General features: G+C 43.3%; 1 protein-coding gene and 1 long non-coding RNA gene across 12 annotated transcripts in view; one reads left to right on the plus strand and one right to left on the minus strand.

Moving 5' to 3' along the window:
• Positions 1 to 12857, minus strand: part of Dock7 (dedicator of cytokinesis 7) — a 259531-nt gene extending 246674 nt beyond the window's left edge. For 10 of the 11 annotated variants that reach the window (XM_045148865.1, XM_045148864.1, XM_045148862.1 and 7 more), the window contains exon 1: positions 12234 to 12327. In XM_045148865.1, the coding sequence (XP_045004800.1) occupies positions 12234 to 12271 (38 nt within the window). In that variant the 5' untranslated portion in view covers positions 12272 to 12327. Of the gene's footprint in view, positions 1 to 12233; positions 12328 to 12804 lie in introns of those variants that run through there. The other variant, XM_045148866.1, reaches the window with a different exon arrangement.
• Positions 12482 to 16005, plus strand: LOC123460622. Its single transcript, XR_006637132.1, has 2 exons — positions 12482 to 12743; positions 15574 to 16005. It is a non-coding gene; the product is annotated as an uncharacterized LOC123460622 (long non-coding RNA).
• The last annotated feature ends 1076 nt before the right edge of the window (positions 16006 to 17081 follow it).

Genomic DNA, 17081 nt, shown 5'->3' on the forward strand with positions numbered 1-17081 from the left:
GCACGAAGGTCGAAATGGACTTTGAAAGAGGGAGTGGGAATGAATCTGAGACAAGAACACAAGGAATGGAGCCAAGACAAGTTCTAATCAAGGCTCAGGTTTATTCAGGCAGACACAAGCTTATATATATAAGATAAAACTTTCTTGACAATGCCTACGTGCCTAAGGTCAGCTTCATCAGGGCCATATAGTAATGTCTCTGTGTCCAGTGCCTAGGCCTTATGTTAAATAATGCCCTTGTAACTGGCGCCATGCCATCTCACCTAGGCCATAGGATAAGGCCTTTGTGTTAAGAGATTAAAGATCACCTGTAGCTCCCGAAGTCAAAGAGCAGCTGCAGCTCCCCTGCAGCTCCCGACATTTCCCCCATCCTTATTTATTAAAAGAAGCAACTGTGTCTGTCTTAGGTTGTCAGAGGCAGAAGATCATCCTTACCCATCATTGGACAAAAGTATTATCCTTTAATATGTGCCCTGTCTTAGGTTGGATATTTCCTCCCCCATCTTACCCATCTCTGGCCAGATAAAATTTAGGGAGAATTAGGATAAAGTCTGAGGGAGCCAAGGATGTGTTCTATAGTGTATACCTCGGACCTCTGTGTGAACATGTATAATAGACTTTATGAGATACTTGAAGAAAACAGGCAATAGGTATAAGAGAAGCAGAAGGCAAACTCCCACAGCTGTAAAGTTGCCTATCCAGGAACTTAGAGAGTCCCAACCAGGCAACACAGACTTAATTGTAGCAAGTAAATCATTAGCAGCCTTAGTGGCATCAAAATTAAGATGACTGTTTTGTATAGTTAAAATTTTTGAATGTAAATTAACCAAATCTAACAAAATGTTATCATGGTGCCAGATTCCTTTTAAGTGTATTTTGACCTTTACCCAGTCTTTATAACTAGCATTGTAAGTTTTAGAAATGATGTAGATCCATTGGTAAATCAGCAAACCATCCCATTTTCAATAGACACACACACAAAAAAACAAACAAACAAAAAAAAAACAAATACATTAGAATAACACTAACCAAGGATGTGAAAGACCTATATAGTGAACACATTTAAAAACTCAAGAAAGAAACTGAGGAGGACTTGAGAAGATGGAAAGACCCCCCATTCTCTTGGATAGGTACAATTAATACTGTGAAAATGGCAATTGTACCAAAAGCAATATACAGACTTAATACAAGGCCAATAAACATTCCGGCACCATTCTTCACAGAGATAGAAAAAATGATCTGAAAATTCATGTTGAACGGCAGCAGGCCTCAGATATCCAAGCATATCCTCAGCTAAAGCCATATTATAAAGCAATAGTAATAAAACAACATGGTATTGGCATAAAAACAGACATATAGACCAATGGAACAGAACTGAAGACCCAGCCTTTCCTCAAGTAACTACAGCTACTTGATCTTTGACAATGGTGCCAAAAATGTACACTGGCAAAAAGACACCATCTTCAACAAATGGTGCTGAACAAATTGGATAATCACATGTAGAAAAATAAAACTAGACCCACTCCTCTCACTATACACAAAAACCAACTACAAATGGATTAAAGACCTCAATCTAAAACCTGAAACTCTTCAAGTGATAAAAGAAGAAAAAAATAGGAGGAACGCTCCATGGTATAGGAGTAGGGAAAGACTTCCAGAACAATACCCCAGTAGCCCAGGAATTAAACAATCACTCAACCAATAAGATCACATGAAACTAAAAAGCTTTTACACAGACAAACATACCATAAGCAGAGCAAACAGATTTCCCACGGAATGGGAGAAAATTTTTGCCAGCTATACCACTGACAGAGGCCTAATATCTAGAACCTACAAAATCTCAAAAAACTAAATTTAAAAATATCAAACAACCCACTCAAACAGTGGGGTAGAGAACTGAATAGGGAGTTCTCGGGGGGAGAAATACAAATGGCTAATACACACTTAAGAAAATGTTCAGCATTCCTACCTATCTGAGAAATGCAAATTAAAACAAATATGATATTCCATCTTACTCCAGTAAGGATGGCAATCATTAAAAAATCAAATGACAACAAATGTTGGTGAGGATGTGGGGAAAGAGGAACCCTCATCCACTGTTGGTGGGAATGTAAACTTGTACAACCACTATGGAAATCAATATGGAGATTCCTGAAAAAGATGAATATAGAACTACCAACAGACCCAGTTATTCTCTTACTGGGCATCTACCCTGAATGCTCAGCACCTCACTACAGAGATATCTGCTAATCATGTTTATTGCTGCTCAATTCATAATAGGTAATAACTAGAATCAACCCAGGTGCCCATCATTGGACAAATGAATGATGAAGTTGCAATATATTTACACAATGGAATTCTACTCAGCTGTAAGAAAAAACCAATAAAATGAAATTTTTAGGAAAATGATACATGGAAATGGAAATTGGCCAGGCGTGGTAGTGCACAACTTTAATCCCAGCACTTGGGAGGCTGTGTAGGAGGGTGGCTGTGAGTTTGAGGCCAGCCTGAGACGACAAAGTGAATTCCGGTCACTCTGAGCTAGAGTGAGACCCTACCTTGAAAAACAAAACAAAAATAATTAAATAGGCAATTTATAAGAAAGGACATTCAAATAATCAATAAGCATACAAAACAGGGCTCAATCTCACTAATACTTAAGTAAAGCCAGATGCACAAAGTGGCACATGATTCTGGAGTTTATTTGCAGTGGCAAGAGGCCCTGGCACATGCATATTTATATTCTCATATTCTCCTCTCAACTAAATAATATTAAAAGAAGGAACTGGAAACAAGCCAGATGTTGTTCACCTATTGTACATGGACAAATTGGGGTACATTTATACAATGAAATACTATAATGCAAAAAAGAATAAACTTCAATTGCAATCACGACTTAATCTCACAATACAATTTTGAGCAAAAGCAGCAAGACAAAAAAGCAAACATACAATGTGACACCCTTCAAATACCTTCAAAAACAGAAAGAACTGTATTCACAGGTGGTAAAAATAAAGAACAAGGAAACGGTTATCCCAAAAGTCAAGTTAGAAGAATGGAATAATCAGAAGAATGGTGAACTTTTTTAAAGAAAAATGTGCAGAACAGTCAGAGACAGAGAACAGCACAACATGTGTGGGTTGCAGGGACAACACCCCTGAAAAACAACTTGTGAACTAAAGAGTAAGTCGGCAAAAAGAAAGATCAGACTGTTGGGAACCTTACAATACAACAAGGCTTTGGAAAACAGTCTCCTTCATGAAAGCTTCACCTCCCGGAGCCTGGGCAACACATCTTTACTCAAGGATTGAGAGATCAGATGTGCTATGATTGTCTCAAAGTGAAGGAAGTAATGAAACATGCTCCAGAGCGGCTGTCATGGGAAACTTTTCCCCTGGAGAGGCATAGACACGCGTCTTCACCCCAAATAATGCTCAGATGGCAGACCAAAGCACAATTACACCAATATCAGTTCAATAGACCAATAAGTTTATGGGGGGGGGGGTCACTTACAGGGCATAAAGAGGGATTCATTACAGGAACGTGGAGCTCCCAAAGCAGCCACTTTGATAGAGCTTCCAGTGTCAAGATTACTCCCCAGATGCTCCTCCCTCAGCCTCTGGGGTGAGGGCTTACTTATATGGCATGAGACCCCCAAAGCAGCACTTCAGTGGGGCTCACTATACCATGATTACCCCCACAGATGCTCCTCCCTCAGCTCAGCCTCCAGGTGAGGGCATACTTACAGAGCAGGGAAACTACAAAGAAACCATTTAGATAGAGTTCATTGTTCCTAGATCTTTTCCTCTCTACATACTCTTTCTCCTCTCCCCCCCCCCCCCCGCCCCACCCCTAGGCCTCAAGACCTCATGCATACATTTGGTGCAGGGGAATGCTTGAATCTCAGGGGGAGGTCTGATGACCCTCCCCAAGCCTTCTCTTATCAGTTGACCCAGCTGTTTTATCTTTTCAGAGACAGAGAGAGAGAATGGGCATGCCAGGACCTCCAGCCACTGCAAATAAACTCCAGATATATAAGCCACCTAGTGTATCTGGCTTAACATGGGCACTAAGGAAGGGAAACTGGGTCCGTAGGCTTTGCAGGTAAATGCCTTAACTACTAAGCTATCTCTCCAGCCCTCTCCCACCCCTCTGCTTTTGATAAAGCTGGCAATATAAGTTTACATCTTTTAATACAGAGGAAATTTGCCATACAGTAGCATTTACTCAAACACAACCTCCGAGGGTCCAGTATCCTTAAGACTCTGCTTGTAAGGACCAGATAAAAAGTCAGGACTTTGACCTGCCATCCCAGAGCTCTAAAACCAGTCTAATAGTCGGGGTGTGTGGGAAGTGGAGAAAGGAGGGGGAAGGAATCTCATGAAATTGGTGATGAGAAAAAGAATAAAACGTGTCCTATAATTTAAGTACACACAGGGTAAGCATGTCCATATGGCCCAAGGATTTGTGAGACTAAATAGAAATAGTCTTGACTATATATATACGGGAGATGTGACTAGAAAAAAATAAATAATGGTTTAGCAAATAAAATGCTAGATACCGCAACAGTTCTTTGTCTTATATTGAGGAAGGCACAATAAGTGTTATGACTTAAGGGAATGCCCCTTAAAAGGAATAAATTAAACATGTTAGAAAGGGAAAAGTGTGGAATGGGGGTTTTGAAGAAAGTGTCAAGGATGGACTTCAAAATTACTATAAAATAGCTAAGCTTAGACTTTTCAGACTCTTTTAAAGGACAGATAACTAAGTAACATTAAGATAGTACTAGGGCCAGGTGTGGTGGTGCATGCCTTTAATCCCAGCATTTGGGACGCAAAAGTAGGAGGATTGCCTTGAGTTCAAGACCACCCTGAGATGACACAGTGAATTCTAGGTCAGCCTGAGCTAGAGTAAGACCCTACCTTGAAAAGCAAAACAAAACAAAAAGATAGTATAGTAGTAGGCTTAGATTAAATGAAGGACTTATTTTAGACTCAAAAGTCATCTATAAAAGGCAAATAAGAAAAACAAAAGTGGGGCTAAAGAGATGGCTCAGTGGTTAAAAACCCTTGCTTACAAAGCTTGATGTCCTGGGTTAGATTTCCCAGTACCAACAAAGTGCAGGATGTACTAAGTGGCTCATGTGTCTGGAATTCATCTGCAGTGGTGAGAGGCCATGGCATGCCCATTCTCTCTCTTTCTTTCATTTGTTTGTTCTTTCTCTCTCTCCCTCTCTCCCTCTCTCCCTCTCTCCCTCCCTCCCTCCCTCTCTCTCTCTCTCTCTCTCTCTCTCTCTCATAAATAAAATACTTTTGACCGGTAAATAAGAGAGATGGAGACCAGGTGTGGTACATACTTGTAATCCCTGTACTGCAGGAGAGGTGGAAAGATCCTGAGTTCGAGGCATCCTGGCTACATAAGAAGACACTTTCCAAAAGCAGGGAATGATACGGGATAAACATCATTTGATTTGGGTTTCTTTGTTTTTGTTGGCACTGTTTAACAACCTAAGGCCTTGCACATGCTAAGCAAGGGCTCTACCACTGGACTATAGACTCCAACCCCAGTAAATTTCATCTGAAATAAATCTAGTCTCCTGCCAACGTATTGTGCAACTCAGAATGGAGAAGCAGGTAAGACACTGAGAATGGAGATTAATGGAATGAGGCCTGGAATGGAGCTCAGTGAAAAGAGCTTACCTAGCATGCATAAAACCCGGAGTTCAGTCCCTAGTATAGACAGTTGACTGATTGACAGGTAGGTAGGTAGGTAGATAGACACAAGACAGATATATAAGATAGGCACAATAAAAGACAAAGTATTTTTTTAATATTTATTTATTTATTTATTTATTTGAGAGCGACAGACACAGAGAGAAAGACAGATAGAGGGAGAGAGAGAGAATGGGCGCGCCAGGGCTTCCAGCCTCTGCAAACGAACTCCAGACTCGTGCGCCCCCTTGTGCATCTGGCTAACGTGGGACCTGGGGAACCAAGCCTCAAACCGGGGTCCTTAGGCTTCACAGGCAAGCGCTTAACCGCTAAGCCATCTCTCCAGCCCAAGACAAAGTATTTTATTGACACTTTTTATATGTACATAGTGTATTTTGATCATAACCCCTCACAGAGAGTACACCTACCCAAAAGAAGCAGACAGCACTGTAGCAGATGATACAATGAGAAATTCTAGCTGGGTGTGGTAGTGCATGCCTTTAATCCCAGTAGTTGGGAGACACAAGTAGGAAGATCACTGTGAGTTCAAGGCCAGCCTGGGACTATAAAGTGAGTTCCATGTCAGCCTGAGCTAGAGTGAGACCCTATCTTGGAAAAAAAAATGTGAAATTCTGAATTAAACCAAGGATTCTACAGGTCAATAGACTGTATCTGGCCAGACAACTGCTAACAGACACAAGATAAAAAACCACTGAAGCACTAATAAGTCTAGAGCCAGAAATCTCAGTTGTGTAGAAATAAACATTTGACTAAAAAAAAAAAAAAACTTTTATTAAATTCTGATTCTTAGCAAAATTATAGTAAATCAACAAAGGAATAACTAAGAAACTCAAAAGGGCTGAAAAGATGGTTCAGTAGTTGTTGCAATTAGGTTCATATTGCTGGTAGAAATCACCCAACCAAGAGCACCTTGTGGGAAAAAGAGGTATATTTTGGCTTACAGGCTCAAGGCGAAGCTCCATGATGGCAGGGGAAAACGATGGCATGAGCAGAGGGTGGACATCACCCCCTGGCCAACATAAGGTGGACAACAGCAACAAGAAAGTATGCCCAACACTGGCATGGGGAAACTGGCTATAACACCCACAAGCCTGCCCCCAACAATATACTCCCTCCAGGAGGCATTAATTCCCAAATAGCCAGCAACTGGGAACCTAGCAAACACCTAAATTTATGGGGGACACCTGTATCAAACCACCACATTCTGCCCCTGGCCCCCATAAACTGATAACCATACATGACATAAAATGCAATGCATTCATCTAACTTTAAAAGTCCCCATAGTTTTATCAATTCCAATGATGTTCATACATCCCCATAGTCCAAAATCTTTTAACTGAGCCATAATACCAAAAAAAATCCCCAAAAAACCAGTTACAGAAACAAGGACTGCAATGTTTCTGCCCTACCTTGATACAGTGTGTTTGTACATATCTATACCAATATTAAGATTATATCACTAGCTAACTGTTGTTGAATTTATATTAGACTATTATATTAAAGAGTAAGCATTCCTCAAGGAACCTTGCTTTGTGTGGGGGGGGGTATTTTGAGGTTCTGGTTGTATGTGGGATAGCTATACCATGTTAGGTGGAATTACGAGCTTGTTACTGTTTCCATTTGGAAATTAAGTATGATGTAAGGAGATATGGTTTGGTGTCAAGTTGCCAACACCTTCACTATCACAGTGGTGAAGGTGTTTGTTTGCAAAGCCTGAAAGCCTGGGTTCAAATCTCCCCAGTACCCATGTAAAACCGGATACACAAAGTGGCACATGTATCTGTAGATTGTTTGCAGTGGCAGGAGGCCATGGCACATTCACATTCATCCTCACTCTTTCATTCTCTCCTCTCTCTCCCCTCCCTCTTTCCTTCCTTTCAAAAAAAAAACAAAATTAATAATATATATACATATAATAATAATAAATAAACATGTATTTTTAAAAAAGAAACAAAGGGCTGGAGAGATGGTTTAGTGGTTAAGGTGTTTGCCTGCAAAGCCTAAAGACCCAGGTTCAATTCCCCAGTACCCATGTAAAGCCAGATGTACAAGGTAACACATGTATATGGAGGCTGGAGGCCCTGGCACACCCATTCTCTCTGGCTCTCTATCTGCTTCTTTCTTTCTCTCTCTCTCTCTCTCATAAATAAATATATAAATAAATAATTTTTAAAAGAAAGAAACTAAACAGAACTTTTAGGATGCTAACAGTAGCACTGTGAGAAAATCTGGAACCACCTCAGAAAATATGCTGCAGAGAGAAAATACAGTCAAATAAAAGAAATGAAATCAGAAGCCAACGCTTTAAATATCAGGTTAAGCAAACAGAATCACTCTTTCTAGGCCTCAATTCCTCATTTGGGAAATGGTATTACTAACAATAACAGCAAATAATGTAGTAATAATGATAGCAATGCCAAGAGGGTTTTTTGTTGTTGTTGTTGTTCATTTGTTTGTTTGTTTTTTGAGGTAGGGCCTCACTCTAGCCCAGGCTGATCTGGAACTCACTTTGTAGTCTCAGGCTGGCCTTGAACTCACAGCAATCCTCCTACCTCTGCCTTGTGAGTGCTGAGATTCTAGGTATGCAACACCATGCCAGCAACTAAGAATTTTTTGTTATTTTTTTCTTTTTTCTTTTCTTTTTTTTTTTTTTCGAGATAGGGTTTCACTCTAGTCCAGGCTGACCTGGAATTCACTATGTAGTCTCAGGGTGGCCTTGAACTCACAATGACCCTCCTACCTCCGCCTCCAAAGTGCTGGGATTAAGGGTGCGCCACCACGCCCCCGGCTCAACCAAGAATTTTAATGCTTACCTTTCAGGCATAGTTTTAAGGGTTCCACAGGTATGATTAACTCATCTAACTCCTGCACTGACTTTACATCGGCTTTCTGATCAGAATTACCCAACTGTAGTGTGATGTACACAAAATTCCAACCTGGACAACTGGACTCCAGCACCTACCTCTTCACTATGCTGCTCTACATCTGAGTTATGACGAGAATAATGTAGGAAAAGTGTTGTAAATGTGCACCAGTGCTCATCCTCTTGCTAAATATCAAGTCACAGGGCAAAATAATCCAAACAAAGGCCTAGATCATTAATCTGCAAACAGTATTCCATATAGAAATGAGCTATGCCCTCAAAAGCAGGGCACAGAAGCAAGTAAAAAGAGTAACTGCTACTTTTCTATGGTGAGCTGAGGAAAGAGGCCTGGTCAGGGTTACATAGATAAAGAGCCCTCAGAAATCACCAAATTAGTCTCAAAATAACAGTACTGCATGCAAAGGGCTAACCAGTAACTGAGCCAGAAAGGAGATTAGCATGACTCTTTTTAAAGTCAACTTCTGGGGTCTGGGGAGATGGCTCAGTCAGCAAAGTCCTTGATGTGCAACAAGCAAGAGGACCTGAATTCAGATTCCAAGCACCCATGTGAGAGCCAGGTGCAATGACACATACATGTAACCCCAGTGCTGGGAAGGCAGACACACAAGGATCCCCAGGGAATGCTGGCAAGCTTGTCCAGCCAAATCAGTGAGACTGTCTCAAAAAATAAGGTGAGGAGCAAGCAGCTGAAAAAAATACCTCTGGCCTCCATATGCATTTGGATACACAAGCACATGAACCTGCACAACGTATATACAAACACATATGCACATACCACACACACATACAAAACAATAATAAGGGTTTCTGAACCATCATAAAGCTTTTATAAAAGCCTTGAAGAGCAAAGGTTTCTCACAGGGCAATATTTCATATATGTGTATCATGGAAATGATGATCACACTTAAGAAAGGTCCCCAGGGCTTAGGGATGTAGCTCAGTTGATAGAGTGCTTGCCTAGCATGCACAAGGCTCTGGGTTTGATCCCCAGCACTGCATCAACTGGGAACAGTGGCACATGCCTATAATCCCAGAACTTGGGAAGTGGAGGCAGGGAGATCAGAAAGTTATCATCAGCCACATGAGTTGAAGCCAGTCTGTGCTACATGAGACCCTGTGTCAAAATAAAGAAAAGGGTCTGGGAAAATGACTCAGCACATAAAGGTGCTTGCTTGCAATGCCTACCAGACCAAGTTCAACTTCCAAGCCACCCACATAAACCAGACACAAAAAGTGGCATAAACTAGCATCTGGTATTATTTTGAAGCAGCAAGAGATCCTGGGAGCGTGTGTGCATGAAAACACACACACACACATGAATTAACTTCTTTCATCCTCATAGCAGCCTTGCAGAAAATCTACAAGTATCCACATTTTTAGGCTGAAGAAGTCTAGTAACTTGCCCAAGTTTATTGGATGAGTGGCAGGACAAAGCTGTCAAACTCGGTTTATCTCTAGAAACTGTGCTATATTTCCTCTAGCAGGAAACTTAGAAGACGGACAATCATTTATTTGGAAGCATTATTTTGTCATATTAAGTAACAGAAAGGAAAACACTTTTCATTCAGGATCAGTAAATACTGATTATCTGTCCTTGACTGTCCCTCCAAGTTAGACTTCACATTTCTCTGGCTTCACTTACAATCTACTTGCTGCTAATTCCCAAATCAGATCTCCTGCACTGCCTCCTCTGTGTCTTAAACCTGCACCAATAATCTAATAGATGTTCACATTTAAGCGATTCTTGAACCCTCCAAACCATCAAATTCAAAACCAAATCATTTCCATCCAATCTCATCTTCCACTCTCAAACCTTCCTCCCATACTCCCTCCCTTTACCTCAATGACTACTTCCATCACTCAGAAATCTGGGCATCTCCCCAGCATGCATCACCATCCACATCCAATCACTGCCATGCCTACCTCCTAAGTAACTCTCCTCCATTCAGCACATACCTCTTCATTCCCAGGGCCTTAATTTATTACTTTACAAGGCTATCTTTATTTTCACTTAGGGGAAATTAATGCAGAACAGACATTATATATATTTCATATTTTACTTTCTAAGGGTGTGCTTACTTGATGAAAGATTAATCTTGTTTTTTAAAGAGGTATAAAAAATGTGCCAGCTGATATATTTTTAAATGGCAATATCTTTACAGACCCAAAACTAAAAAACCAGTAATTTCCTATCCTGATCATAATGATAGTACTGCCGGGCATGCTAGTGCACACCTTTAATCCCAGCACTCCACTTGGGAGGCACAGGTAGAAGAGTTCAAGGCCAGCCTGAGACTACATAGTGAATTCTAAGTCAGCCTGAGCTAGAGCACATTCCTACCTCAAAATATCAGAAAAAGAAAGAAAACGATAAGCCAGGAGTCGTGGCGCATGCCTTTAATCCCAGCACTCGGGAGGCAGAGGTAGGAGGATCATTGTGAGTTCGAGGCCACCCTGAGACTACATAGTGAATTCCAGGTCAGCCTGAGCTAGGGTGAGACCCTACCTCGTACCCACCCCCTCAAAAAAAGAAAATAATAGTACTATGCCAAGTACTTTATACAAATTAGGCCATTAAATATTCACAACAATCCTATAAGCTAGGTATTATTTTCATCACTTTCCACGCAAGCGCGACTAACAGCTCTCCAGCCCAATTTTCACTATTTTTTAGATGTAAGAGGGTTTCAACAACTTAGCCAAGGTCCCAACTCAGAAAAAAAACAATCAGGAGTCAATTCATAGCAGCATGCCAGAAGAGCCCACGCTCTTAAGCTGTGTTGTCCTTTAAGGAGAAAATGAAATTAAATATTGTTTTAAAAACTCAAAGAAAAAGAGAGGTGTTTAGTTATAAATGAAAAACGAGCTTTGAAAGACAAGACTACGGAGGTGAATAGTAAAGAAAGGCCCCTTTTTCGGTAAATGTAGAAGCCTTTAAGAAATGTCAGCAATCTAAAAATATTCAAAGCCACAGAAACACAACTGTCAAAAGGAACAAAAAAAATTCATCTGAATATTTCCTTTCTAGGGGCATGGGATAATCCACAGGAAAAAAGATTTTATTGAAACGAAAGTCTAATGCCTTATATATAAGTGCATACTACAAATAAATGCCACAAATGTTGGACTCCTGCGCCGTAATTCTATGGGGAAGAAAGGAGGCTTCCAAGGAAAGCGATCTCGGGCACTTGGATCCTGGGATCTGACCACCGCCGGGCACAGAGCTCCCGGCCCACGTCCGTCCTCCTCCAGACCCGAAAGTAACTGCGGGGCTGCGGCTTCCTCCCGGCGCAGGGACGCGGAGCCGAGCCCTCAACTTTTCCCGTGGCCGGCGGAGACGGCGGGGCCGAGCCGGCCTGGCGCACGGGGTCCCGCAGCCCCCGGCCGCCCCGGCCCGCCTTTTGTTGGATGCAGGTCGGCGGCCCGGCCGGGCGGGGACACAAAGCCCCGGGAGGCCGGGTCCCGCGCGCTCCCCGCCGCGGGCCCACGGAGCTCCAGGCCCGGCCGGCTGCAGGCCAGAGCAGGAGGCGCGAGGCCTCGGCGGGGCCCGCGGCGGAGCCCGGGCCACACCCACCGCCGCCCGCCGCCCGCTGCGAGCGCCCCGCGCCCGGCCCTACCTGCTGATCTTCTGGGCGAAGGCGCGGCGCTCGGCCATGGCTGCGGGGGACGCCGGCCTCCCGCGGGCCTCGCTCTGCGCGCCGCCTCCGCCGGGCCCCGTGCGGACCCCCGACGCTCGCCTGGGGCTGGGGCTGCGGCAGGCGGCCGGCGCCGGGACGAGCCTGCCGTAAAGCTCCGGAGACGCGCGCACGCCAAACCGCGCCTCTGCCCCCGCCCGCGCGCGCCAATCCCGCTGGACGCTCGGGAAGGCGGCGGCCGGCGAGGCCTGCGGGCTCAGGTCGGAGCCTGGAAACCCGGGAGTCCGCAGTCCCGGGAGCCCACCGCGCGGGGAGCTTGGCTTTCCCGAGAAGGAAATATGGAAAATGAGCTTTGCGGCCCAGGACGGCTGAGTCGTGTTCCCGCGGCGCCAAGCACTGTTCCTTTATGCCTAGGCCTCGCGAGCGGGGCCTGGAGAAACAATGGCTTTTCTGTGTAGAAAGGGGGCCGGGAAAGACCTTTCTCCCGTAGAGGTAATAAAGTAACAGTTGATTTGTGGGGCACAGCCAGGCTTGCGCGCGTGGTTTTACTTACATCGTCACAACAGTGCTCCGAAGTAGGTTATCTCCATTTTAGAGAGAGGGAAATTGGCTCAGAAAGGCGAAGTGGCTGCCCTTGGGGAGGGGGAGGATCACGTAGATGGCAACTCTTCCACTGAAGTCAGACCCAAAGCCTAGGCCTTTTGGGGGGGGACAGTTACTGCTATGTAAATGATACTCTTAGTGGGTCCATTACTAACTCCTTTGGGGGTCTCACTTCGTCGTGTGTGTATTTCCAGATGATCTCTGATATTTTCCACCATCTTGATATTCTGTTAATCTATGTTTCCCACTGAAACTGACTATATTTATTGATTACTGAAATTAGGGTGAAACTAGGAAAAATGCCTTGGTTTACTGTGGTATTTTCCCTCTTAATTACTGTAAGAACTTAGTAATTATCTGTTTATTGCCATTATATTTCCAGAGTCTTCTTGTGGAGCATGTTAGAGCCTGTTTCCCATCTTGCACCACTGGAAAAGTCCATGGCTTTGCGCCAGTAGGTCATTTACTTGCCCAGTCAAGCAATGAGAATGAAAGCCCCCACTAGTTAAGCACATCACTTCCTGCTAGTGCTTATTCTAGCAGCACACTACTTTTACTTACTTTTTCTTTATTTATTTATTTACATGGGGGGAGGGCACACACAAATGCCAGATGCATGCGTTTGGCTTTACATGGCACCGGGGAATTGAACTCAGACCATCAGGCTTTGCAATCAACCACCTTTAGCCTCTGAGCCATCACCCAGCCCTACACTGCTTCTAAAACATTCATTTATTGTGAGGATAGTCTGTTTGAAGAGGGCATACGTTTAGCTTTTCCCTAAAGGTTGATGTTTTAGAGTAAGTACAAAAGTGAACTAGATAGAATTCTGCTTTCAGAAAATGTGAGTCTACCAGAAAGGATGAGATTCCTGGTCAAAGAATTGTAAGTCAGAGGTTAATACCTGTGCTGCTGACCTTTGAGAGTGTGCATGAGAGGAATCCTGCTGTAGCCTATCACTCCTTACTAGGTGACCTTGAGCTTCATCTCATCTCCAAAATGCAGGAACAAGTTAGTACCTACTTGAAAGGATATTGAAGATTTATTGAATTAATTTAAAGTTCTTAGAAGCGGGCCTGGCATCTAGAAGGTACTAACAGATTAGCTGGTGTTCTGTTATTGTTGGTGATATCATTATTCATTCTGCACTTCAGCTGGTCCTGGGTGCTCAGTAGTCCTTGGAACACTTGTCTGCTTTTGTGCTCCCGACCAGATGCTGTAGGCCTTTATCTCTGCTTGCCAGACATCTTTTCAGTACTCTCTTAGAGACTGACCACATTCTGCTTGACTAGTTCTTTGTATACAAGACTCTGTATTTGCCAAAGAGCCAGAAAGGACATTGGATGCACTGTGAAACTGACTGGAAACATTTAGAGCAGGAAGAAGAGAAGCAGGCCCAAGCTGTACACTGGGCAGACAGAGTCTGAGAAAGATCCCATGCAGGAAGTGTGCCCACTCATGCCCCTACCCCAAGAAGAGTCACTGACCAAGTCCAATATGGACCAGTACCCATGCCCCACAGGGGGTCATCTCAAGGTATCCAGCAATGATAGTGTAAAATAGAATCACTGGCTGACCAGTACCTAGGCTGCCCATACCACCTTCTACATGCATATCCACACATGTTTCAATCTACTGTACTCAAGAATCAATCTCCTCACCCCTGGTTTCAAGTATGTAACTTAGATTTAGCTAAGCAGACCAGCTCCAGATCAGGGAATGGCACATGTATCAAGCCAAAACTGTCAAGACCAGTAAGAACCAAAGTTCTTCCTGAACCAGTGACTTCACCTGAAGAAGGGCTACCTGAGTGTGGAGCCACCATAGAGCAGGGAGAAGAGCAAAAAAACTGAAAAAGAGAAGTCCAAAGTGTTATATGAGCCTTGTACTTTGCTAGGTTTTTTAAATTTTATTTATTTATTTAAGAGAGAGAGAGAGAGAGAGTGTGTGTGTGTGTGTGTGTGTGTGTAAGGGCATGCCAGGACCCCTGGCCACCGTGAATGAGCTGTGGAAACATGTGCATCTGGCCCCACATGAGTACTGGGGAATTGAACCCAAGCTAGCAGGCTTTGCAAGCAAGTGCCTTTATCCACTGAGCCATCTTCCTAGTCCTGGGTTTTTTTGGCTTTTTTTTTTTTTTTTGGTTTGGTTTTTAAAATTCTTTTCTTAGGACTGGAGAGATGGCATAGCGGTTAAGCACTTGCCTGTGAAGCCTAAGGACCCTGGTTCGAGGCTCGGTTCCCCAGGTCCCACGTTAGCCAGATGCACAAGGGGGCGCACGCGTCTGGAGTTCATTTGCAGAGGCTGGAAGCCCTGGTGTGCCCATTCTCTCTCTCTCCCTCTGTCTTTCTCTTCGTGTCTGTCACTCTCAAATAAATAAATTAAAAATTTTTTAAAAAATTTCTTTTTTTAGCTGTTACCTATTGTGTGTTACTTGATATAGGCCTTTGTTCAACCAATATAATGCTAGGCCCTGCGGAAACAAGTGATAATTTAGACCTGTTTCGTCTGTAAGGATGGAATAAACATCATAGGATTTAGAATCTGGTTAAAGAGATATGAGCACTTAAATAGTATGTTCCATGTTAAGACAGGAACACTTTAGGAAGCTATTTGATTATGTTTAGTGTCCATCTCAGCATTGAGTGATCACTGGAAAATCACTAAATTACATGCTTTATATGAAGTGGAAAATTTTAACCTGTTTTATCCTTTGCAGCAAGGCTGGTTGCAATTCTGGAAGCATTGGTGACCCATCATTGGGTGGAATTCTGGACCCAACTTCCTCACTAACAAGATACTGGCAAAATTTCAGCAGCGATCAAGACCAACTTGCAGAGTAATCACTGTGGTAGTTTGAATGTAAAGTGTCCCCCACAGCCTCACGTGTTTGTGATTAGTTCTCATACTCAATCCCCAGCTGGGAGAGCCTTTAGAAGGTAGACCCCACTGCTGAGGTGTGCCACAGCTCCAAGTCCAGTTCTAAGACTCATTCTACCCAGATATGTGACTACATGTGAGCTAGCTCATTCTCTTTCTGCTTTTTGCCAGCTGCAGTGGCAAAATGGTGATGGCCAGCCTCTGCTCTGCCATGCCATGATGAAACTTGCCCTTGAGACTATAAGCTGAAATAAACCCTTTCTTCCCATCAGCTGCCTTTGCATGAGTGCTTTGTTCCAGCAATAAAAAGGCAACTGATACACCTCAAAACAGTAAATTTTGAGCAAGAAACTCTCAGAACCTCTTTGCCATTAGACATACAAGTGTCTTAAAATCCCTCAAGGGGGCTGGAGAGATGGCTTAGCGGTTAAGTGCTTGCCTGTGAAGCCTAAGGACCCCGGTTCGAGGCTCGGTTCCCCAGGTCCCACGTTAGCCAGATGCACAAGGGGGCGCACGCATCTGGAGTTCGCTTGCAGAGGCTGGAAGCCCTGGCCCAACCATTCTCTCTCTTCCTCTATCTGTCTTTCTCTCTGTGTCTGTCACTCTCAAATAAATGAATAAATAAATTTTTTTAAAAATCCCTCAAGGGCTGGAAAGACAGCTTAGAGGTTAAGGTGTTTGTCTGCAAAGCCAAAGAACTCAGGTTCAATTCCCCAGGACCCAAGTAAGCCAGATGCACAAGGAGGTGCATGCATGTGGAGTTTGTTTACAGTGGCTGAAGGCCCCTGCATGCCCATTCTCTTGTCTCTCTCTCTTTTTGTTCCTCTCACTCTGTGTCTGTTTTTCTCTCTTCCTCTCTCTCTCTCTCTCTCTCTCTCTCTTGCTAAAATAAAGTTAATAAAAAATGTTAGAAAAAATTACAATTTCTTTAAATTTTTTTAAATCCCTCAAACAAAAGACAAGGTTATAGTGGGGGGGGAGGTAAAGGAGGAAGCAAAAAGGAGGGAAGGTCATATGAATTTCGCATTCCAGTTTTTAATATAGCACCAATGAGTGTCACAGCTGAGACGTGGTCAAAGTTCTAAGGCTATAGTACAAAGAAGCTGAAACTTTGTGTAACAAGGAATAAAGTCCTGGCTTTGCAGGCAGAATGTATTCTCTTTCAACATTTGGAAGCATAAAGAAGGGTTCCTTTTTTCAGACTTGGCCCTTGGGAAACACCAATCCTTATAATAAGGCCAACATGAGTCTCCTTCACTGAAAGCATCTGGGAAGGCCAAAGGAGAGTGGCCTATAGGAAGAGAGGACTGGGCACATACGTGGGTTCCTGAAGTAAAACCCAAACTA

Source organism: Jaculus jaculus, chromosome 5 (genome assembly GCF_020740685.1).
Source record: "Jaculus jaculus isolate mJacJac1 chromosome 5, mJacJac1.mat.Y.cur, whole genome shotgun sequence".
NCBI lineage: Eukaryota > Metazoa > Chordata > Mammalia > Rodentia > Dipodidae > Jaculus > Jaculus jaculus.